Source organism: Cebus imitator, unplaced genomic scaffold (assembly GCF_001604975.1).
Source record: "Cebus imitator isolate Cc_AM_T3 unplaced genomic scaffold, Cebus_imitator-1.0 Scaffold0, whole genome shotgun sequence".
Lineage (NCBI taxonomy): Eukaryota > Metazoa > Chordata > Mammalia > Primates > Cebidae > Cebus > Cebus imitator.
In genome coordinates, this window is record NW_016107315.1 from 18504745 (window position 1) to 18528139 (window position 23395).

The following is a 23395-nucleotide window of genomic DNA, read 5'->3' on the forward strand; positions in this document are numbered from 1 at the left end:
CCCACCCCACCCCCCGCCTCTGCGATGAATCCAAAGCAGGTCGCATGACTGGGGCCCAGCGAGAGTTCGGAGGGGCACGGCTCCCCAACCCGCCCGGTCTCCCCAGAGTCGTCGCTAAGGCTTTGGGCCGCTTGCCAGGGAGACGCCGAGCTCGCCGGAGGTGGGGCGCCGGGGCCAGCGTCTCGAAAGGCCCAGGGCGGAGGCCGGCAACCTGGGCGAAGAACTGCCTGCCCTGCAGCATACCAGGCGAGTTCCCACGGCCGCGGAGGTCAGCGCGGCGCCTGTGCGGACAGCGCATGCGCTGCCCGCGGCGGGGCGGGGCGGGGCGGGGCGGGGCGGTCCAGATCAGTAGCTCCTCCCTTCCCCGCCCGCTCGGGGAGGAAACTGCGCGGGCCCTAATTAACGCCGCTCAAGGACACTGGGGATTAGCGCAGGCTTTACACGCAGACCGTGGAGTCGAGAGGCGCGTGCGATGATCCTTGAGTCTAGATTCCTAGAGCAGTGGTTCTGGGTGCTTGGGGACATTCAAGATTCGTGGGTCCTGTCCCCAGCCGCCTGGGTGAAACCCAGGAATCTGCATTCCCAAGTCTCCCTAGGTAATTCCGAGATAAGCGGCCCTCCTTGGCTGGACCCACCCTCTTGTTGCAGAGAAATGACCGGCCCAAGGGCTTACAGAATAAGGCGACGGAGCCGGAGAAGAACCCCGATCTCCCGACTTGCCCTCCAACACGTGCCCTACTGTTCTCTCCCCTCCTCATTTCCAGGGCATGGTTTAATCAATCCCAGGCAGGCTGGCAGGCAGTTCATTCCCATTGGTTGGGCTAATTGAAGACTGAAAGTCCCTTTCCCAGAACACCAAAGAACCCCATCCAGCAGCCCCACATCAAAGCTCCACTCTCAGCTCAGACCCTTGGCCAGTACTGCCTCAATCTGCGTGGGATGTGGGACACCCTGGAGAAAGCTATCCCCACACTCCAAGCAAAACAATGGCCTATTTGGGTGTACACACACCCCACACTCACAGTCTTCTCAATATGTGAGCAGGAAGGACCGTCTGCACACAGAATCACAACCCACCAAGAATGTAAAATGCTCCCATGTCTACATGTGTGGAGTTTGGAGGGGTCTGACCCACCCCTGTGTGCCGGAGTCTGGCTTGAGTTTAGGCACGTTCAGTAACAAGCGGTGACCTCAGTCCAGGCCAGCTGGATCATATGTGCAGACAGCCATTCTCAATGGCCCTGGGTGGGGAAACCGACACTCCCTTGCATCTCTGCATGAGCAGCAGCTGGGGACGCATCGGGGATGAGCAGAGTTGAGATCCCCACACACTCACAACCCCTGCTGTCTGCAAGATCCCTCCCCAGGACAAAGCCTTCAAGATAAAGCTTGCCCTTGTGGAGGGGAGCAGGCTTGGGGCTGCAGATGCTGGGGTTCTACTCGCTCTCAGAAGCCCCCTCTTCCCTAGCAAAGCAGCCAGGTTGAGAGAGCAGGACGTCTGTTCCCTGGGAGGGTCCTTGGGCCCGTTCTGGGGGATGAGGTGGGTGTCCTCAAGCCCAGCCCAACACTCTGTGGAGAACAGTGTCATTTTCTTCTGTTCCTCCCAAATTGCTGCCTCTCTTTATCTGTCCCGTCCCAGCCTGGCTTGTCTCAAAACCTCAAGGCTGCAACTCTTTCCGAGAAAGCCAGGAACAAAGCTGCCAGTTCCATTCCCCAAGGGAGGAGTTCCAACTCTCCCTCCTGGCTCCAGATGTAAAGGAACAGCTGTGGGGTGGCAGGAAGCCCAGTTGGCAGCTAAGCAGGATCTGGGAAGATGGAGAACGAAGGCGGGAGAGACAGGCAAACGGCAGGATTGTTATGATTCTAAAGACCTAGGAAAGAAACCGTTTCATCTCCTGGCCTGACAACTGGCTGATAGGCCCTGCCAAATCCCTTCGACGCTGCCCTCCACGACTGCCCACCCCAACCTGGCAGCCTGGGCTGCTGGCAAGACCTTCCATAAACTACGTTTTCTGGTTCCCAGTTAATCTGAGAAGGGAAACTTGGCTTTCTTTGTCTGACCCCACCCCTGTCCTTAAAACACATACCTCCCAAGCATGAGATTTGGGTAAGTGAGGAATGGTGTGGGAGAGAGGAAGGAAGGTGGAGAAGGCTCTGCCACTCCCATCTGGCATTCTCCAGCCCCTCCCTCCCCAGGGCAGTAAACCAGGATGCAGGGTGCCAGGCTGGGTGTCTGCAGACAGGGCTGCTGTGAGCACCACCTCACTCTCCCGCTATGCCAGGTTGGTAATGCATGACTGGGCACCCAACACTGGACTGAATAAGTAATTATTCCCTGAGTGACCATGCCATGCTCTGGTCTAACAAGCCTGCCCACTGCCACACCCTGCCCCATGCTTTCCCCAACCTGAAAGGACACTGGAAATCACAACTGCTTCCGTTTTAGGAAAAATAGTTTAATGGTAGGTTTGTAACCTCTTTTCTAGATGAGGTTCCATTCTCGGGGGAACCCCCACACCACTGCTCTTCCCATGCCTGCTGGGAGGTAGCAGCCCCTCTCTGGAGGGCACCCACCCATTCCCGATGCCCCTGCCCTCCTGGGAGGCAGGTGCTGGGTCTAGGACTTGATGGGGCCATCAGCTGAAGGTTTTTACAAAAAGTGGGCAGAATACTTTACTGGCCTCTTTCCTGGATGCATGGGACCAGCCCATGGCACCTTCCTACCCCTTAATTAAATAGCCCATTAAATAATCGCTTGGTGCTGGCAGAGAGGGGGTTCCACAGCAACAAGCCCCCTGCCCTGGTGGGGCTCCCGTGGCCCCAGAGCCCCCACCCTGACTGGATCTCGGCTCCGTAAGAACAGCCAGGGGCATGGCCTCATCTCAGACCTGGCCAGGCCCGAGACTCCCTCCCCAAGAGGGGGTGAGTCCAAGTGGGTCATACTGGCACCAGGCATCCCCACAGCCACAGATGGGGGTCACCCAGACAGCAGAGTAGGCAACCGACAGGCTACAGCTCTCGCCCAGGTCAGAAAGACGTGAGGTTCTTGATGGCTCCCATCTCCAGCATCCGCTTAATGGCCAGCGCCTCTTGGGAGACGTTATGGCCTGACCCCTGTGGAGACAGCCAAGGAAATCAACTGAGGGACTCCCAGGGACCTCTCTGTTTCCAGGAAAGTCTCCCTGCCCCTCCCCGTGGCCCCACACTTCTTGGGAGCTCGCCTCCCCATGCTGGCTCTTGGAAGGAAGACAAAATGTGTGTGGCTGAGCATGGAGGACGCTGGCCAGGGAGTCCAGATGCCTCGGTTCTAGTTCTGACTCCAGGAGTCACCGCTGGGTCTCGGCACTGCTCCCACTCACCCAGCATCCCTCTGACTGTCTGGTCCCTAGGCCCATCTACCCCCTGCCCCACCATGCTCACAAGCCAGGCACTTACCGCCATGGACTTGAGCGTGATCTGCTCATAGTAGTGAATGGTCTGCTTCTTGTTGTAGGCATCTGGGTAGCCGAAGCCAGCAATGTGCACCAAGTCACAGAGGTGGAGGGCCAGCGTGATGGCCAACAGGCCTGTGGTGGGCTTCTGAGGAACAGGGGCGGGAGGGTGTTAGAGGAAAGCCCTGCTCCTCCCACCATCATCTCTGCCAGCACTCTGCGGTGGAACTTTCTACAGTCATGGAAACGTTTTCCATCTGCGCTGTCCAACAAGACAAGCCACGAGCTAACGAGCACGCAAAGGGGGCCAGTGCAGCTGAGGAAATTAATTTTTTATTTTATTAAATTTTAATTCATTACATTGTAAATTTAAGTCACCACATGTGCTGGGTGCAGTGGTGAATGTGTTCCAGCCACGCAGGAGGCTGAGGTTGGAGGACTGCTTGAGCCCAGGAGTTCTGGGCTGTCATGCACTAGGAATGCACCTGTGAAGGGCTGCTGCACTCCAGCTTGGGCAACATAGTGAGACCCCATCTCTAAAAATCAAATATAAATAAGTAAATCAATAAATAGCCACATGTGGCTAGAGGCTGCCATTCTGGATGGTACAGCTCTATGCATCTGGGGCCTCTAGAGATAAGAACAACAATCAGAATGCCAATCATCATTACATCAGTTACTTTTTAAATGCTTACATGTGCCAGACACTATGTTTAGTATTTTACCTACCTACTATAAAACATTATCTCATCCAGTCTGGCAAAAACACCTGGAGGTAGATATTATTATTAACCCCATTTTACAGATGAGAAAACTGAGGCCTACAAAAGCATTAAGCAACTCCGTCAAAGGAAGGGAAGCGTTCTGTTCTCCTCCTTGGAGAACCTGACCTTGTTCAGAAGACCTGAGGGCTTGACATGCACTAGCTGTGTGACCCTTTATGGGGTGGTGCTCTCTTTATTTTTTTATAAAGATGGGTTTTTACCATGCTGCCCAGGCTGATCTCAAACTCCTAGGCTCAAGCAATCTGCCCACCTCAGCCTCCCAAAGTGCTGGGATTACAGGCATGAGCCACTGCACCTGGCCTCTCCTCTTTAAAGCAGGACAGCAGTACCTTTCCCATCTACCTTACTGGCTGCTCTGAGGACCTCGCTTGCTCCCTAATTCATCTGTAGTGATGGGCAGCCTGATAGTCTCACTTCTCCCACTTTGCCTTCCTCAGTTCCAGCAACCTGCTTTGCACACAACTTCAGCTGCCCACACCCATTTGGGAGCCATTCCTGGACCTCATCAGGCCTGTCAACACGCCAGCTTCCTCCGTCTCTGAGCTCTCCTGTCTGCTCATCTTCCATCCCTGCCTGGGCCTTCTTTTTCATCCTTGTTGCTTTCACCACCAGTGTGTTCCCTCATTCGGCTGGGCTGAGCCACACTTCCATGGCCTTCTAGCCATCTCTGCCTAGACACAGGCTCCTTACACTCACCAAATTCTTCCTCTTCCTCATACTCTCTGTATTAAATATGGTTGATTTTTGTTTTGTTTTGTTTTTTTGAGACAAAGTTTTGCTCTTGTTGCCCAGGCTGGAGTGCAACAGCACAATCTCGGCTCACTACATAACCTCTGCCTTCTGGGTTCAAGTGATTCCCCTGCCTCAGCCTCCTGAGCAGCTGGGATTACAGGCATGTACCACCATGCCCAGCTAATTTCATATTTTTTTAGTAGAGATGGGGTTTCTCCATGTTGGTCAGGCTGGTCTTGAACTCCCAACCTCAGGTGACCTGCTTGCCTCAGCCTCCCAAAATGCCGCGATTACAGCCGTGAGCTGCTGCGCCCGGCCTTGTATTAAATATGTTACCATCTCCCCTCAGCTGTCCAAACTGGAAACCTAGAATTGGTCAGAAATCTCTCAGTTCTACCTGTAAAATATATAAGGCAGAATTGTAAGAGAACCCCAATGACCCTGCCCATCATGTAATCTCATCCCTTGCGCGTGTGTGGGGAACCGGTGAATATGATGCGATTACGTTACGTTACTTTATATGGCACAGTTGAACAGAAGAGGAGAGGCCGTCCTGCTGGGCTTGACCTAATTGCCTGAACCTTTAAATCCGGGTGACAAGATCAGAAACAGAGGCGGTCAGAGATTTGAAGCACAAAAAGGATCTATCATGCCATCGCTGGCTTGAACACGGAGGCTATACAGCAAGAAATGTGGGCCACCTCCAGGAGCTCAGCATGGCCCCCGACCTCCAGCTCACAGCCAGCAAGGAAATGGGGCTTCAGGTCTATAGTCACAGTAACCAAATTATTTCAACAACAAGAATGTGCCAGGAAGCAAAAATTTCCCCCAAGCTTCCAGATGAGAACTGTCTGGCTGACAAACTGAGTTCAGTCTTGTGACACCCTGAACAGAGAACGATCCACACCGTGCTGTTCTGATCTACAGGACTATGAACCAGTATATGGGTATGGTTTTAGGCAGCTAAGCTTTTGGTATTAGTTAGGGAGCCATAGAAAACTACTACAGGCTAGGCGCGGTGGCTCACGCCTATAATCCCAGCACTTTGGAAGGCTGAGGAAGGCGGATCGCCCGAAGTCAGGAGTTTGAGACCAGCCTGGCCAACATGGTGAAGCCCCATCTCTACTAAAAATACAAAATTTAGCCAGGTGTAGTGGTGCATGCCTGTAATTCCAGCTGCTTGGGAGGCTGAGGCAGGAGAATCGCTTGAACCTGGGAGGCGGAGGTTGCAGTAAGCCAAGATCACCCCACTGCACTCCAGCCTGGGCGACAGAGTGAGACCTGGTCTCAAAAAAAGAAAAGAAAACAATACAATGTTGAGTCCCTCTCCTCCTTTTCCCTTCCGACCGCCGGGAGCTGGGTTCAGATCCTCGCCCTCTCTCACCACCCTCTCCAGCCTCCTTTCCATCTGTAACCCTATACGTGGTGCAAAATGCCTCCTTGTTGCCCTTCAACTCCACTTGCACTGGAACAGTTCAGTGTTGGAGGAGCTGCCTGCTCTGGCCAAATGGAATGCCTTTCCCCAGCACTCTGCCTGATCCTCCCAGGCCGGGCTCCAGCACCACCTCCTCCGGGGAGCCTCCCAGACATCTCTCAGCAGGCATCCGCCCCTCCTCTGAGATGGCATTGGGAACAACTCTCTATCGTGGAATGTTATCACCCCACAGCGTAACCTGCATTCTTACACTGCTAGACTGAGGTCCCTTAGGGGAAGGAGCACAACTTCCTCGCCAAGCATGGAGACTTGGGGCCTGGCATTGAGCAGTCACAAAATTACCCACTGTTCTTCAAACAGGAGATGTTCGGTAAACAATAAAATCACTTATTCAAATCTGGCAAATATTTAAAGAGCAGGCACTGTGTACCGGTCTCCAGAATAGGTATTTTACATTGTTATTATTTTTAAAAATCCTACAACAGCCTTAAAAGGTCATCATGGATATTATCCCATCATACAGGTAAGAAAACCAAGGCTCTGAGCAGTTGATCTGCCAAGACCCACACTACACAGTGCAGCCAAGCGCGCCCTACCTGTGTCTGCTGGTACCTGTCTCTCACCATCCCACACGGCCTCCCCGAGGGGCTCCAAGAAATGGATGGAAGTACTTGGGAAGCTACAAAGTGGGTTAAAGCCTACCAGCTGAAGACTACCAGGGCGCTACAAGCAAAACCGTAACTTGCTATGGCTCAAGGACATCAGGTTAAAAAGAAGAAACACATAACCTGTGGTCAGACACAGTGGCTTACACCTGTAATCCCAGCATTTTGGGAGGCCGAGACAGGAGGATCACTTGAGGCCAGTAGTTCAGGACCAGCCTGGCCAACACAGGGAGACCCCCATTGCTACAAAAAATTTAAAAATTAGCAGGCGTGATGGTGCATACCTGTAGTCTCAGCTACTCATGAGGCTGAGGCAGAAGGATAACCTGAGCCTGGAAGTTCAAGGTTACAGTAAGCTATGATTGCACCACTGCACCCCACCCTGGCAACAGAGTGAGACCTTAGCTCTAAAACAAAACAAAAACCCCTAACTTGTAAACTGCACTGGCTTCCTGAATTGACACACCATACCAAACCATGACATGCAAGAAGAGGCTGGGAAGTTCCAACTGTTTAATGCATTCAGACCAGTGTTTCAAGATAAGATCACAGATAAAGCATCTAACAGTAACTCTGCATGGCTCAAGTTGTTCCACAGATCAGACCAGAGATGTCTGGCAACTCCCCAGTTGACAAATTCTGACCAGCGCCTGCCAAAGTCTCACGCCATGCTCTCACTCCGGCCCCTAAACCTGATCCTGGCCGTCCCCATCCCTCCCTACTTAGTAGATGCCCCTTGCTTCTCCACAAAGTGTGCACTCCCCTTTGTGGCAGCAACTTTAATGACAGGTGTATTCCTGGAGGGAAAATGCACACTGCTGTCTCTTTTAAGGGGTCCTTCCACAGCTTCCTAAGCCCATAGGAATGTCCCTCCCACTTCCCGCCCAGGACCCCAGCCCTCAGCCCTGGCTTCCCATCATCACCTGCTTAATCTTGCGTAGCTGTTGCATTGGCAGGTTCAGCAGTTTGTCAGCTGCAATCTCCATGAAGAAGGGGTTGAGAATCCGAATCTGTTTAGGGTTGACATCCCAGATGAGGGGAGGCTGTTTCCAGAAACCCTTTCGCACCTAGGACGATGGGGTGAGAAGGGAGAGACAGGGGCGGGTGAAGCCCTATTTCTCAAATCCAACCCAGTGGTCCTCAGCCAGGCAAGGGGTCCAAGTGATGGCAGAGGTCTTCAGGAGCACAAGGTGAGAGGAAAGGGAGGTGGAGTCTGTGCCAGAGATGGGAGACCAGGAGAGGACCAGGAAAAGAGAGGAGGAAAGGCACCCCCTCGGGAGGCCAGGTAACCAGGTCTACAGAGCAGAGGGCCTAGACTCTGGAGCACTTCCACGAACATCTAAACAGGTAGAAGGGCCTAAAGTTTTAGGCTGTCTTTTAGAAGGAGGTCAATAGACCTCTTTCTGGGGATCATGTGTTAGGACACAGACTACCCTGCTCTAACCTGCCCCCCGCCTGGAGATGGCTGCTGGAGGGTTCCTCGGCTCTCAAGTTCCTCACAGGCAAACACCTCCTCGGGCAGCTTTCCTGTTGCAGATGGCCCTGGAGTGTGGGTGCCTTTGGCTGCTGCCACCTGATGCCTGCAGGCTTTTGTGCCCAGTTGCTGGGGCAGCTTATGGGAACACTGCCCTTGGAGGGCAGCCTAAGGCGCTGGCTGCCGGGAGCCCAGTTCATGCTGTCCCCACACTGGCTCTTTAGAACTGCCAGATAGACATCAAAGAGCATGAGGTCCTGACTTGGGCAGCGTCCCCACCCCTGAGCCTCAGTCCCCACCCCGTCCTCCCACTTACCCGCTTCTTATCACTGAGGATGGTCTCAATCCAGTGGAAGTCCATTGCTTTGAAAGCTACCAGGACGAGGAGTGTGTCCGGGTTGTTTTGTGCTTTGGGGTCGAAGTGGGCAGATTCAGGGTAGAAGAGACGCATGGTGGTCTTGGAGCCCACGTCACCCTCATAGCCAGCCACTGGGGCATTGTTCAATCTGGGGGTTGGGGAAGGATTCATCACTAGAGGCCCCTGGGCCTGTCTACAGTCCCTGGCTTGGACATCCAGTTCCCAAACAGAAGTAGGAAGAGACAGTCACACATACCTGATGACCACATCGTACTTGTTGATGGCATCTCCCAGCGAGCTGTTCCGCAGCCGGTGCCCGTTCCCCACGACCACGCAGCGGCGGCACCTGAGGCTGCCATAGGGAGAGGAGTGTCAAGCCCAGAAGTCACCCTGCTCCACCCCATGCTCGCTGCTCTGGATCTGCCTGGGCCCATCTCAGGACCACTTCCTAGGGCCCCTCAGCCCCTAGTCCCCATGGAGCAGGCATAACCCCATGGTCCCGCTTACAGTCATGCTGACTCTATAGCCCTGGGCTTTAAAAGAGGAGGAGACTGCGCAGAGCACAGGAGAGGGCAGAGTAGTGGAGGGAAGGCACGGGGGTGTATCAGTGAGAAACTCCAGCTTCACTGTTGCAATACCCTCAAGCAGCCTCTGTCCGCTCTGCACCCAGATGCCCAGGCTAGGCTACCATGGGAATTGGCTGGGATGGTACCAGGCCATGACTGTTTCACACGGGGGCACGAAAGAGGGGAAGGTGCCCAGGCTGGAGTTGGGGGAGTGCCGCCTTACCTCTGGATGCTCTCAGGGATGGAGTAGCTGGTGATGGCTAGCACCCGGAGGAGCAGGTCCTCTACAAAAAGAGCCGGGTGGAGGGACTGAGGCGACAGCTAGCATTCTGAAGGCTGCCTGCCCTCCCTTCACTGCTCCTCAGAGCCCTGGCTGCCTTCTTCTTCCCCTGGCCCTGGTAGCCGAGCCGGGCTCAGAACTTGGGCACTGGGGCCATGGACAGCAGAGAATAGGAAGCCCCGTGGCCAGGGCGAGCCCATGGTTCCCACAGAGCCGGGTGGGAACTTACCACTCCCCTTGGTCCCATAGGGCAGCTCGTAGGCAGATGGTGTCTTGACCCAGAAATAATCCTTAAGCTGCAGGAAGATGGGCTGATCCCGGGAGTAGCTGCGAGAGGTGAAAGCAGGGTGGGGATGAGAACGGAATTAATCTTGATGCCAGAAGCAGGGTCAGGCCCATGACTAATATTACATGGCCTTCTCTTCTCTCCCTGGCTTCACCTAACCATGTCCACCAACACGGCTGCTCCTTCCATCTACTCCCCACGCTGTGACCCCCTCAATTCCAGCTCACTCCATGCCCTGCTCTACCCGCCTCATCCTTGAGTACTTACTTGCCAAAGAGCTTAGAGGCCTTCCTCTCTGCCTCACCCTGGAGGCACGGCTCCTTCTTCTCTGGGATGGGAAAATAAAAACTGGAGAGAAAAAGGACAGGAGGCAGGAGCCGTAGTCAGACCCAGGGGCCCATGGTCCAGGCAGCCTAAGCTTTCTCCCATGGCATGAAGGTCCCAAGGTGCCAGGGAGGACTCCTCTCAAGTTAAGCTCCACTTGGAACCCAAGTCCTTGAAGATCCAGATCTTCCTGCCCCTGCACTCCCTGGGTGAGGGCCCAGTGACTCATCCCATGCCCTACCCCCATCCACCCTCATGGAAATACTCCGTACCAGCAGCTGAAGGGATGAGGTCATGCACTGGCTCTTGGAACCTTCCTGCCCTACTAGGTCCCCCGCTCCATGATGCTCCATGCTCCATCCCTAAGCCCTGTCCCTCACAAGAACCAATGGAAGGACATGGAAGGTGAACTCACAGCTCGATGTACCTGTCTTCCCAGGAGATGCAATACCACATCATGACAGCCAGGACCACAGCCAACATGGCCAGGAGCTTCCAGCCTGCACGACATATGCACAGAGGAGCTAGAGGCAGAAATGGGCAGGTACAGCCCCAGTCCACCTTCTCACCTGTCCCCTTCTGAGCCCCTCCGACCCCTAACCCAGGAGCAGTCTCTAGCCCTCTCCTGGTCCTGCTGAGGGCTTGACCCTAATTGTGCCCACTGTCCTTGAAGACGAAGAGAGGGCCCCCTGACTGTCTGTCCCCCCACATTCCCCAGAGGTCCCAGGATGCTGCTGCAGACGGCTTCTGGAGGCCTGTCCCCCAGGGTGGAGGAGCCCTCGGATGACACTCACGGGACTTGCTGATCATGTTTCTCAGCAGGCAGCAGGGTTCCTGGGGAGAGCTGTCATCCCGGCTGCCTCGGGCCACCTAGGAGATAGGAGTCACAGGTGTCTGTCTGGTCGGCTTCACAAACTCTCCTGCCTAGACACCAGAGCAGGACACACCCACTGTCTGCCCCTCCCTTCCTCCAGAAAGCACGAAGCTGCTGCCTGGGGCAGTCATCCTGAAAGTGACCTTTCTCTCCCAGGATTCCTCCTAACTCCTCCAAGGGCAGCATCAGGGATCCAGGTGAGTCCTGCCATGGAAGGGAAAACCGAGGGTCCAGCCCTCACAGACTCGGTCCCAAGCCAGGCTGGCCTACTCCTGACTCTAGTGTGGTTCTTCTCACCGTCCCCTTCTGCATTTTGACCCACAAAGGGCCAGCTCCAAGAGGCAGATAGCTACCCAACCTGCTGCTGACACGAAAGTTAAGCCAACTAACTGCGAGGGCTTGAGTCCTATTTTACCCAACTGGGGTCACCTATTCTCTGCCATCCGAGGCATCCCTTGGTCTGGCCACTGCCTGCCTCTCCATCATCAATCTGCAGCCAAACAGGTCTGCTCAGGCCAGAGGCTGGGAGTGAGGGTGGGGCTAGGACATGGTCCTCATGAGGCCTCCTTGATCCCTTCTAGACCCTGACCAAATGCAAACGGTGCTCAAACCTCCCCACCCAGCCATGGGGTAAGTGCAGGGAGAGAAGGTGCTTGAATGGGGAGCACGGGGAGCTGGGAGTGTCAAGAGAGCTGGTCGAAGAGGAATCAGGAGATGCTTCCAACGAAGGCGGCAAGGTGATGACTGTGCATGGGAAGGGGTGAGCTGCTGTTCACCCCCGCACACAAGCAGAGGCGTCCTCACAGGCAACAGCTCAGCCAGGGCCACGCCACAGAATCCTCGTGGAAGAAATCTCCGTGGCTTCCACAGTCACACAAAGAGGCATCAGATGCCAAGTGCCAGTTTCTTCCATCCACGCCATGCTTCCTGATGGTCTGGAATGGAAGAGTCACTTGGACCACTTCCTAAAAACATTCCAGGGCCCTTCCCTGGAGACCGCCATGGTCAGCCTGAGTATGGCCTGGGACAGGCATTTTCAGAAATGGCCCAGGGGATTCTGACAGTCGATCAGGAAAGGGAGGTAGGCACTAGCGTTTGTGCACCAATGGAAACCTTCCATTTTTTCAGAGGGGCTGGGGACAGCTTCTGGATGAAGCCTGGTCCATTTTATAAACCATTAACCAGTGATCCTGAGCCCTGTCCCATGATGGAGTCAATGTCCTGCTCCCCAGCAGGCTCATTCCCAGGCTCCACTCTGAGCTCATAAGCACTGAAGAATCAGCCTTAAGTCAGAGGAGACAGACAGGCAGGGACCAGGGTCAGACTCCCTCAGTAGAGTCAGAAACACCATCCCCAGACCCCAGAGGGGATGAAGCCTGGCCCTGTCTGGGAAAGAAAAGTAACCAGGTTGTAATCAGCAGAAGTCCTCAGTTAAAGATGTTATCCTAGAAACTCCCCCAACAGCTCTTCTGAAAGGGGCAATGCTTTCCCTACCCTTCATCCCACAGCCGTCTCCGAGTTATTCCCTAGCACATGGCCCTCCTCGGCTTCATAGCTTTTCCCATCTGTAATCAGCTTAGTTACTTACTTGTTTGCTTTCTGTCTGTCTCCCCAACTGGGACCTAAGCTCTGCGAGGGTTGGAATTGGATCTGTCCCATTTGCAGGTCTAGTCCCACATCGAGCACACTGCCTGGCACACGGTAGAGTACATCAGAAAGTACTGAATGTACAGCATGCTGGTTACAGTGGACGATCATCCCTCCCTCTCTGACCTGCAGTTTCGTCACTGTCTGAGAAATCAGCCTATTCCCACTACTCAAAAAAGGTCAGATCAGCTCCATGGGCATTCCAGAGCCCTTCTTAGACAAGTGGATTCTTTGGCTTCCTTCCAGACCCTTAAAATCAGAATCTGCATTTGAACACGATACCCTGGCGATTCATATACATGTTCAAGTTTGAGAAGCACTGGTCAAGCCTGATGTTCTTGATTATGGCTGATGAGGAGACTCACCCGAAGTACTTAAAAAAAAAAAAATTTTTTTTTTTTTTAATGAGTATCTAGGTCTCACACACAGGAATTCTGGGCTGATTCATCTAGCCCAGCACTGGAATTCGCTGAAGTCCCCTGGGTGATTATAATGCACAGCCAAGGTTGAAAACCACTGGTCTAGATGATCCGTGGGTGATGTGAAGCACACTTCTCAAACCTTGATGTGCACATTGTGACTCAGAGGGTGCCAGAGTGCGGGTGGGGATCTGCATTCTAACCAGCTGCGTGGTGAGCATGGGGCCTGCCGCGTGGCTGGGACTACTCTTGAGTTGCAGAGCTCAGAACCAGGACGCCTCCAGCTCTAACACTTCAGGATCTTAGGAACTGCAGCCTCTCTCGCCCTCCCTGCGTCCTCTCTCCATCTCCCTTAAGTTTCATCCTCCTTTCTATTCATAGGTCACAGCGTGGGCTGCACAATGAAGTGACCTGAGGAGCTTAAAAACATTCAGCCAGTCTAGGCCCCACTCTCCAAGATGTTTATTTAATCGGTTAGGGCTGGGGCGCAGGCATGAATAGTGAATAGCAAAACAAACCAACAACCCACCTCCTCTGTGATTCTAAAATGCAGGCTGGGTGGGAAACACGACACTACACAGAGCTCATTTCACCTCAGGTGAAAGACAAATACTCAGGCACCCTCCAGGCCTGTCCTCCAGGAAAAAGACCTTTGGCTCCGCGGTGAGCAGCACTAACCAGTCCTGAACAGCAAGACAATTAGCCCTTCTTTTACCTCTTCCCCAATAAAGTTCTACATTGTCTTGTCTTCGTTCCAAAACTGCACTAAGCAGACGGGCGAGTCTTAGGGCTTGCTCTGCTATACCCAGTCAGGGATTTAACCCCCTCCCCTGTGGGCCCAAGCGAGAGGATTGCTCAGTGGCCCCAGGCATGCCAGGGCTCCCAGGGCGGGCTGCTGCCTCAAGACAACCTGGCGTCTTCTCCCAGCAGCTACCCTACATCGCTGGTCTAGCTCTGGGCATAAAGGGCAGGAGAAAAGCCGCAGTAGAGTACCACGGTGGGAAAGCAGGCTAGAATCCACTCATGTCCGAGGGGACCAGCCTCTCACCAGGAGGGCAGCTCGCTCAACCTGCTCGGCAAAGGTGCCCCCCGGGGAGGAGGACATCTGCTCTCCTGGTGCTCTGCTAGGAACCAAGGTGTCCCTGGCCTAAGGGAGCTGGTCAGTTCTACCACAGAACTTGCCCCAGGGCAGAACTGGAGGTCAAGGTGAAGAAATAAGACCCAGCGGAGGCAGAAATCATGCCTCCTGCTGCCTCAGCATTCCCAGCCTAACACACATTGAGTACTCAGCAGGTACCCGCCAAACCAAGAAGGGCACAGCCAGATATGCCCCCAGGGGCACAGTATGGTACCCAGCCCCTCAGAGCCCCTGGACCCATAAAAATGATATGGCTTAATGTTCAGGGAAAGGATAGGGGAAAACCACAGGGGCAGAAGCTTGGGGTTTACTTGCTGGTTCTGTGATCTTAAACGATCACTTACTCTCACTGTCCTCAGTTCCTTTTTTTTTCCAGACAGAGTCTTGCTCTGTCACCCACGCTGGAGTGCAGTGGTGCCAGCAGCTCACGGCAACCTCTGCCTCCTGGGTTCAAGCAATTCTTATGCCTCAGCCTTCTGAGTACCTGGGATTAAAGGCATGCGCCACAACACCCAGCTAAGTTTTGTATTTTTAGTAGAGATGGGGTTTCTCCATGTTGACCAGGCTAGTCTCAAGCTCTTGGCTTCAAGCCATCCACTCACCTTGGCATCCTCAAGTGCTGGAATTATGGGTATGGGCCACCACACCTGGCCATCACTGTCCTCAGTTACATAGGGAAAACCTGAAGCCCCGTCTGCCTGCTGTTTGCTACCTTAGACTCTCCTACCTCCCCTCTTCCCCCAAATCCTTCACCAAGACACCAAAACCTCCTCACCTCCCCAGAATAGTTCGCAATCAATGTCCCCTCTTTGCCCTCTGTCTCCCACCTCTTCCTTCTCTATTCGCTGACTTATAAACATACTCAAGTCTCCCTCTTCCTAAAGAAACAACAAGCCTCTCTCTGTTCTGTCTCCTCCTCAAGCTCTCCCTGCATCTCCCTCATTCGCCTCCGGTGATCAAACTTCTTCACCTGTACTACACCCTCACTTCCCACTCTACCCCCCGCCACTATGCCACTCCCTCCACCCTTGTTTTTATTCTGAAATTGCTGTTGCTGAGGCCAGCGATTGTCTAACTGCGAATCCTAAGAAAGGTCTATTGTCAGTCTTTACTGTGCTCGGAGGCCTTTGATGCTGCTGGCCCTGCCTCCTCCTTGGCTTCTAGGTCAAGGTCAAGAAGGACCTGGATACAATGTAGGCACATTCGTTGCTGCTTTATAACCCTACGGGTTCCTCCTGCCTCTGAGACAGGAGGCTCTGCTGCTGGGGCCTACCCTTTTTTTTTGAGAGACAGTCCCCCTCTGTCACCCAGGCTAGAGTGCAGTGGCACCATCCCACTGCAACCTCTGCCTTGCAGGTTCAAGCGATTCTTGTGCCTCCCAAGTAGCTGACATACAGGTACCCACCGCCCTGCCTGGCTAATTTTTGTATTTTTAGTAGAGATTTTAGTAGAGGGTTTCACCATGTTGGCCAAGCTAGTCTTGAACTCCTGACCTCAAGTGATCTGCCCACCTCAGCATCCCAAAGTGCTGGGATTACAGGCGTAAGACACCGAGGGCCCGCCCTTTAAATTCTGGTATTTCCCGGGAAGCTGTCCTTGAACCTCTGCCTCTCCCTGCCACACATTTTCACCAGACAAGTTGACTCGTTTTCAGAGGTTTAACTACTATTCATATACCGATGATTCAAGCTCTTTATTTTCAGTGCTAATTTCTCTTCCATATCCCATCCTAATATTTCCAATTTTCTAGCTGGATGATCTTAAATTCCTCAAGTGGAAGAAGATGTTCAAAGCTGGACTCGCCTCGCTCCCAATCCCCATACTATCAACTCAGTCTCCCAACACCTCCCTCTTTCACCCCCCCTCCATGGTTACTAAATATTTTCAATTCTACCCCCATTTGCTCATTCTAGCAGATACTTGCTAAGCTCCTTACCACAAACCTGGCATCAAAGGTGGCACTGTGGATGTCAGATCTTACAAAACTCAGCCGCAGTGTGAAGGTCACATTGTCTAAACCCTCAGGAATCCTTCAGAGTGCAGCCCCCCAGCTCCCCTTCTGGAGCCACAGCCTGGTTCCAGATCCCACCCCAAGTTACAGGCTTCCTCACTGGTCTCTTCACCACAAGTGTTTCCTCACTCACATCCGTCCTTCAAAACTGCCAACGTGCGTCTTTCTAAGAAATGATATGGATTAAACCACCCTCTTGCTTCAGTAGCTCTGCATTCCTTACACAAAGCCAAGGCTCCTTAGCAGGCGACCAGGGCCCTTCAGTCAGGGGCCACAAGAACTGCAGGTGCATCTCTCACCCTCCTCCCAAGCACACTAAGGGAGCCGCCTTTTCCCTCCCACACTGCAGCTGCCACATCCCTGTTCCACCTTTATTAAGGTGCCTGTTGTGGTTTGAATGTGTCCCCAAGTCCACGTGCTGCAACTTGGTCCCCAGTGCAACAGTGTCGGGAGGCAGGGCCTAATCAAAGGTGTTCAGATCATGGGACTCCACACTCATGGATGAGTTAATGCCATTATTGTGGGACTAGACTCCTTAAAAAAGGCCAGTTAGGTCCCCTCTTGATCTCTCTGTCTTGCCACTCCACTTTCCGCAATGGGATGATGCAGCAACAAGGCTCTTGCCAGAGCAACTCCTTGATCTTGGACTTCCCAGCCTCCAGAACCATGAGCCAAAAAAACTTCTATTCATTATAATGTACTCAATCTGTGGTATTCTGTTACAGCAGAACGAAACGAACTAAGACAGAAAATTGGTGCAAAGAAGTAGAGAGGGGAGGGGAAACGAGGAGAGGAGAGGGAAAGGAAGAAAAGAGAGATCAGGGAAGGAAGGAGGGAGGGAAGGAGAGAGATAAAGAGGGATTAGAAGAGCTATAGGGAAAGTCTGAAACTTCTTAGAGATTACCTAAGTGGTTGTGATCAGAATGGTGGTGGGAATATGGATGGTAAAGGCCATTCTGATGAAGTCTCAGACATAACTGAGGAACAAGGTCCTAGAAACCGGCATAACAGTCATCTTTGTTATAAAGCAGCAAAGAATGTGGCTACATTGTGTCCAGGTCCTAAAACTGTATAGAAGGCAGAACTTAAGAGTGATAAACTAGGCTATTTAGTAGAGGAAATATCTAAGCAGCAAAGCATTTGGGTTGCTCTATGACCTCTTTTAACTGTATACAGTAAAATTTGAGAAGAAAGAAATGATTTAAAGATGAAATTCATAATGAAAAGCATGGCGAGGTACAGTGGCTCCCATCTGTAATCTCAGCACTTTGGGAGGCTGAGGCGGGCAGATCATTTGAGGTCAGGAGTTCGAGACCAGCCTGGCTGACATGATGAAAACTCATCTCTACTAAAAATACAAAAAAATTAGCTGGGCATGGTGGCATATGCCTGTAATCCCAGCTATTACAGAGGCTGAGGCAGGAGAATGGCTTGAACCTGGGAGACAGAGATTGCAGTAAACAGATTGAACTCCAGCCTGGGCAACAGAGTGAGACTCCATCTCAAAAAAAAAAAAAAAAGAAAGAAAATAAATTTATAATGAAAAGTGAAATGGAACTTAGACGGGAAGGACTCTGAGACTGGCCCCGTAGTCAAGAATGAAAGAATTTTCAGGAGAGGAAAGCAAGGGTGCAGGCAAGTTACCATTTGATAGTTTGTTAAGAATATTAGTATGAACCACTTGAGAAGGAGATTGGTATTGGCCAGAGCCACAGTTTGACAGGGAGATTAGTACAATACGAATGCAGCTGGAGGCTATCTTCAAGACAATGCCTGACCCCAAAGGCACTGCAGAGATGACCTGTGACCACAGCCCTAGCGTGCCAAAACCTGAGGGAAGGAACTATTTCAAAACCCAGGTCTTGGGAGCCCTCAGGACCTGTGGCTCATTGTCCAGGGCCACCTCAAGTCACTGCTCCCACATTTGGGCACAGTGTTACTCAGCCTCCCCAGCCATGGCTCGAATGGACCCAGGTGCAGTGTGACCTCCCACTCTGGAAGGTGCAAATGGTAAGTCTTAGTGGCATCCTGGTCCTAATGCCACAGGTGTACAGAACGCAGGAGCTGTGGGCCTGGCTCCCTCCAACTAGATTCCCAAGGATATTGTGGATAGCCTGGAGACCCAGGCAGAGATGTTGCAGGGGCAGAGACACCACCAGGGAGCCCCTCCTAGGGCAATGCCCAGCAGAACTGTGGGGTCAGAGCTGCTCAGAGTCCCCAGGAAGCCTAGTGGAGCTGTAGGAGTAAGGCCGTCCTGACAATCCAGAACTGCAGAGCTACCAGTGAGCAACGGCAACCTGGGAGAGCTGCAGGCACAAGACTCCAACCCGTGAGAGCTGCTGCATGGACTGAGCCCAGCAAAGCCAGGGAACAGGGCTGCAGAGGCCTGGGGGACCCAGGTCCCTACCGGAGTGTGTCTGGAAGGCAGAACATGGAGTCAAAGACGATTGTCGTCAGGACTTGAGATTTAGTATTGTTCCCCCTGCTGGGCTTTGGAGTCGTTTGGACCAGTTGCCCCTTTCTTCTTGCTGATCTCTCCCATTTGTAAATGGAATGTCTGTCCTCTGCCTGTCCCACCATTGTACTTTGGAAGTAGACAATTTGCTTGATTTCACAGCCCATGACCGGAAGGGAATTTAATCATGCCTTGAGTTTTACCCATAGCTGACTTAGATGAGACTGTGGGCTTCGGACTTTTAATATGCTGCTGAAACAAATTAAGAATTTGGGATTATAGGTATGAAGCAAATGTATCCTTCATGTGACAAGGACACAAATTTTGGGAACTGGGGTAGAATGCTGTGGTTTGAATGTGTCCCTCAAAGTTCATGTGCTGGGAACTTGACCCCAAATGTAACAATGTTGTGAGGTAGGGCCTCTTAAGAGAGAGAAGGCCATGAAGCTCTGTTCTCATGCACGGGTTAACGCCATTATTATGGGAGTGAGTGCCTAGTAAAAGGACAATTAGGCTCCTTCCTGCTCTCTCTCTCCACCTTGCCCTTCTTCGGTCCACCATAAGATGCCACAGTAAGAAGCCCCTCATCCAATGTGGTCTCTAGATCTTGGACATCCCAGCCTCCAGAACTGTGAGTCAAGTAAACTTCCGCTCCTTGTAAATTACCTACTTGGTAGTAATATCAGCACAAAACAGACTAAGATAACATCTTAACCCTCCACATCCTGCTCGCTGGGACAATCCCACTCTGGCAACATCTGGCTCAAATCGTTCCTCTTGTGTGCAGGCTTGACCTATACTTCTAAATGACTGATGTTTTGGTTCCCATGAAACATTGGTTATGCCTTAATTTCAGCACTGAAAGGTAACACCACTTTATATTATGCGAGGTTTTCATGTCTTGCCCACTATCCCATGACCTCTGAGACTGGAGACTTTTTTATACCAAGAGCCCACCACGGTAAGTGTACTATACAATATGCTTTATGGTATAATGTAATTTTGTTTTATATAATTCTGTGCTTTCATATCTTGCCTGTGAGGCAATGAACTCTGTGGTCAGGAACTTCTCTGTATCTCCAGATTCTATTAAACTGCCAAGAATGTAGCAGATGTTTTATAAACATCTGACAAATAAGTAATAACATGTGAATAAAGATGTGTTGCATGTCCCATTAACAACTGAAATGTACTACACGCTCACTTTACACAAAACCTGACCTCAATCTCTGCCCCGCTGACTTTGGGGGCGAGACTGTTCATTGCTGCGGGGTCTGTCTTGTGTACTATGGAATGTGTAGCAGCATCTCTGGCCTCCACCCACTAGACGCCAGTAGGAAATCCCACTCCTCAGGTGTGAAAAATGTTTCCAGACATTTCCAAAGGTTGAGGACCACTGTGCTAGACGCTTTTAAGGGTTGTGCAAGTATTAAATATTATCTCGACCTGGTGAGTTCAACATGATAATCACCTCCATTGTAGAGCCAGGGAACTAAGGTGGGGAAGGGGTCAGTAATGAGCACAGGCTGCACAGCTCCTGAGGAGTGGAGCTGGGACTGGAATTCTGGCTCCTTCGTCCAGAGCCCACCCCGAACCCCCAACCTACAGCTTCTTCTAAAACCATCCTGTACAGACTGGCTCCCTAGACTCCAAGATCCCTGGATGTCCCCCCTCCCCTATACAGCAATTAAGGAAAGGGGGTCTCAAGCACACCCAAGTCCTTCGAAGGCTCCACACAGCGACCAAGAGCCTGTCCAGCCCCTTCTCAGCCACGCTTCCGCACCAGACACAGTCTCTAGCCCCCACAGCCCTGGTGCTCTCTGGAAGCTCTGGAGTGCACGTTCAAGGCACACAGCTGCATTCGTGGGATCACTAACGCCTGCCAGCTGGACACCAGACTTCCGTGAATCTGACCATTTCTTGCAGCCACATCCCACCACGGGCACGGACTGACTCTCTCCACTGTAAGCCAGGTCTCCCGGGCCCCGGACTCCTCTGGCTTCCCTGCTGAACCTCAGGGTGGGCCTGGACTGTACCTGCTTCCACACATTCCACAGCCTGTCCAGGAGTGAGTCTCCACGGTATCTGCCAGCCCACAGCGTTTCCTCTCAGCTTTGTGTCTGATTTCTGTTCACTCAGTCTAGAATGCTTTTCCCTAGACATGGGCTTGAACTTCTCTCTCTGTCCAGCTCTTACTCAGCTTCTCTACCTCCCAGCAACAACTCCACACACCCAGCACTGCAGATCCCCTCCCCTGCTTGCAAAGATGTTTCTCTTGTTTTGCTTGCTGCTGTATCACCTGTGTCTACAATAGTGCCCACCACCCAGGAGGCACTCAATACAAATGTGCTGAATTAATAAATGGATCTGTTCATCAGATGGCATTGCCCCAGTATAGACAGAACAAGAGTGGAAAAAGCAGCAACAGCAGGTCAGATGCCCTCCGGCCCCTGTGGCGTGACCCCTGGCTGGACACTGCAGCCTCACCTCATCACTGAACACCGTGATCACAGCATGCCTGGGCACAGGGAGCCTTCCTGGCTCATTAGAGTCAGCAGAGAGCACAGTGAGTAACTGATCGGCTGACTGCCTCAGGGCCACGCATGGGAGGGTGAAAACTTCTCTCAAGCTGTCTTACCTTAGAGGGAAAGGAGCCGGACAGGCTTCCACCTACAGCCAAGGAAGGTTCTCTGTTCCCACCCTTGGGCTCCACAGGCTTCCCCCACCCCCCAATCCGCCCCTGCAGATTCCTGGCACTGCAGACTCCTGTATAGAAACACTGTATCACCCGTTTATCAGCTGCCAGTCACAAGACACCAACCACTTGAAAATCACACCCAGGGCAGGGCCCCATGTCTCACGCCAGTAATCCTAGCACTTTGAGAGACCAAGGAGGCCAGATTGCTTGAGCTCAGAAGTTCAAGACCAACCTGGGCAACATGGTGAAAATCCATCTCTCCATAAAATACAAAATTTAGCCACGTGTGGTGGCATGCACCTGTCATCCCAACTACTTCAGAGGCTGAGGTGGGAGGATCACTTGAGCCTGGGAGGTGGAGGCTGCAGTGAGCTGAGATCAGGCCACTACACTCCTGTCTGAGTAAGATACTGTCTCAAACAAAAAGGAAAGAAAACAGAAAATCATATCCTGGTATCTGCCTGGGAGGGGCAGAGGCTTTGAATTCCCCTCTCAGGGTAAGAAAGCTGAAGCCAGTGTGATGAGGTGGGAGTCAAGACAGCAGCACCAGGCCCAGGATAGAAAAGAAATGCAGCGCCTGTGTGGGCCTGCCCCAGGTCCTATCAGGGGCTCCCGAGCACTTCTCCCTCCCAGCAGAAGCAATGCACCCACCCCAAAGATCTGAAGCTAAAGGTACCAGGTCTGGGGCTGGAATCTGGCTTCCCACCAGCACAGCCAGTCTCCTGCCTCCAGCACAGACAGTGCCCCGCACCCCCAACCCCAGATGCCTGCTTTGAGAACAGTGGACTGCACCAGCCCCACCACGTCCCACTTGGTGACCGAAGTGCCAGGTGGCCACTGAGTACTTGCAGTGAGGCCAGTCCACACTGACATGGGCTTTAAGTGGAAAATACACACTGGAGTTCAAAGATTTAGTAAAGAAGAAAAAAAAAAGAATAAAACATCTCCTTCATTATTTTATACTCATCCCACACTGAAATGCCAAGGTTTTGGCTATACTGGGTTAAAATATTAAAATAAATTTCACGTATTGATTTTTACTTTTTAAAACTGTGGCTAAATTTAAATGTTTTAAAATTAATTTAAAATTACATGTGTCTTGTATATCCGGCTCCCATTCTATTTTGACTGGACACTGCTTGGCGAGAAAATCTCCAGGATTCCTGCTAGTCCACACTTCCTATGACCAGAAGGCAGTGGGGTCCACCCTCAAGCACCTGCTGGAAGCACCAGTTTATTAAACTTCATCAGCTCCCAAGGCTCCACTTCAGAAAGGCTAAATTAGGAGGGCTGAGTTGTCTCAGCCCTGCTGTGGAGGGGCCCTGCTCATTCTGACTCCCAGTCAAAGCACACCAAAGTCAAAAAGACCTCACTCTCTCCCCCTGCCTCCATCCCCCTCCTCCTGGGCCATCTGGCCCCTGGGTATGGAAACACATTCAAGGTGACATTGCCTCCCCAGCCACACGATCACCTCTTCTCTGCCCAAACCCAACCTCTCCCTGACCCCCAGCATCTTGCCCCAGTGCCTGCAAAGAGTGGGCTACCCAGCTACCCCTCACACACCTTGCCAGGGCCCATGCAGGTGGGCAGCCATGTTCAAATTAGCAAGCAGGTCAGATGCAACTGACTCCCCTGAGCCTTCTCTCCTCTGGCCAAATACCTGTGCTCTAGGCACTGGTTACTGAGACTAAACCCTGTCTCTGCTACTTGCAAGGCATGTAACTGCAGACCCTGACCGTCTCTACAAAAATAACATTAGCCAGGTGTGGTGGCACATGCCTGTAGTCCTAGATACTTGGAAGGCTGAGACAGGAGGA

General features: G+C 52.4%; 1 protein-coding gene across 9 annotated transcripts in view; it reads right to left on the reverse strand.

Annotated features, from left to right (window-relative positions):
• Positions 1 to 2435: 2435 nt before the first annotated feature.
• The window catches only part of ST3GAL4 (ST3 beta-galactoside alpha-2,3-sialyltransferase 4), a 60400-nt gene continuing 39440 nt past the window's right edge, over positions 2436 to 23395 (reverse strand). For 4 of the 9 annotated variants that reach the window (XM_017525722.2, XM_017525882.2, XM_017525434.1 and 1 more), the window contains exons 2-11: positions 11131 to 11206; positions 10752 to 10836; positions 10280 to 10360; positions 9956 to 10053; positions 9670 to 9730; positions 9137 to 9232; positions 8839 to 9028; positions 7972 to 8115; positions 3436 to 3579; positions 2436 to 3114 (exon numbers count right to left, since the gene is read on the reverse strand). In XM_017525722.2, the coding sequence (XP_017381211.1) occupies positions 3028 to 3114; positions 3436 to 3579; positions 7972 to 8115; positions 8839 to 9028; positions 9137 to 9232; positions 9670 to 9730; positions 9956 to 10053; positions 10280 to 10360; positions 10752 to 10836; positions 11131 to 11206 (1062 nt within the window). In that variant the 3' untranslated portion in view covers positions 2436 to 3027. Of the gene's footprint in view, positions 3115 to 3435; positions 3580 to 7971; positions 8116 to 8838; positions 9029 to 9136; positions 9233 to 9669; positions 9731 to 9955; positions 10054 to 10279; positions 10361 to 10751; positions 10861 to 11130; positions 11207 to 23395 lie in introns of those variants that run through there. The other 5 variants (XM_017526136.2, XM_017525503.2, XM_017525357.2 and 2 more) reach the window with 4 other exon arrangements.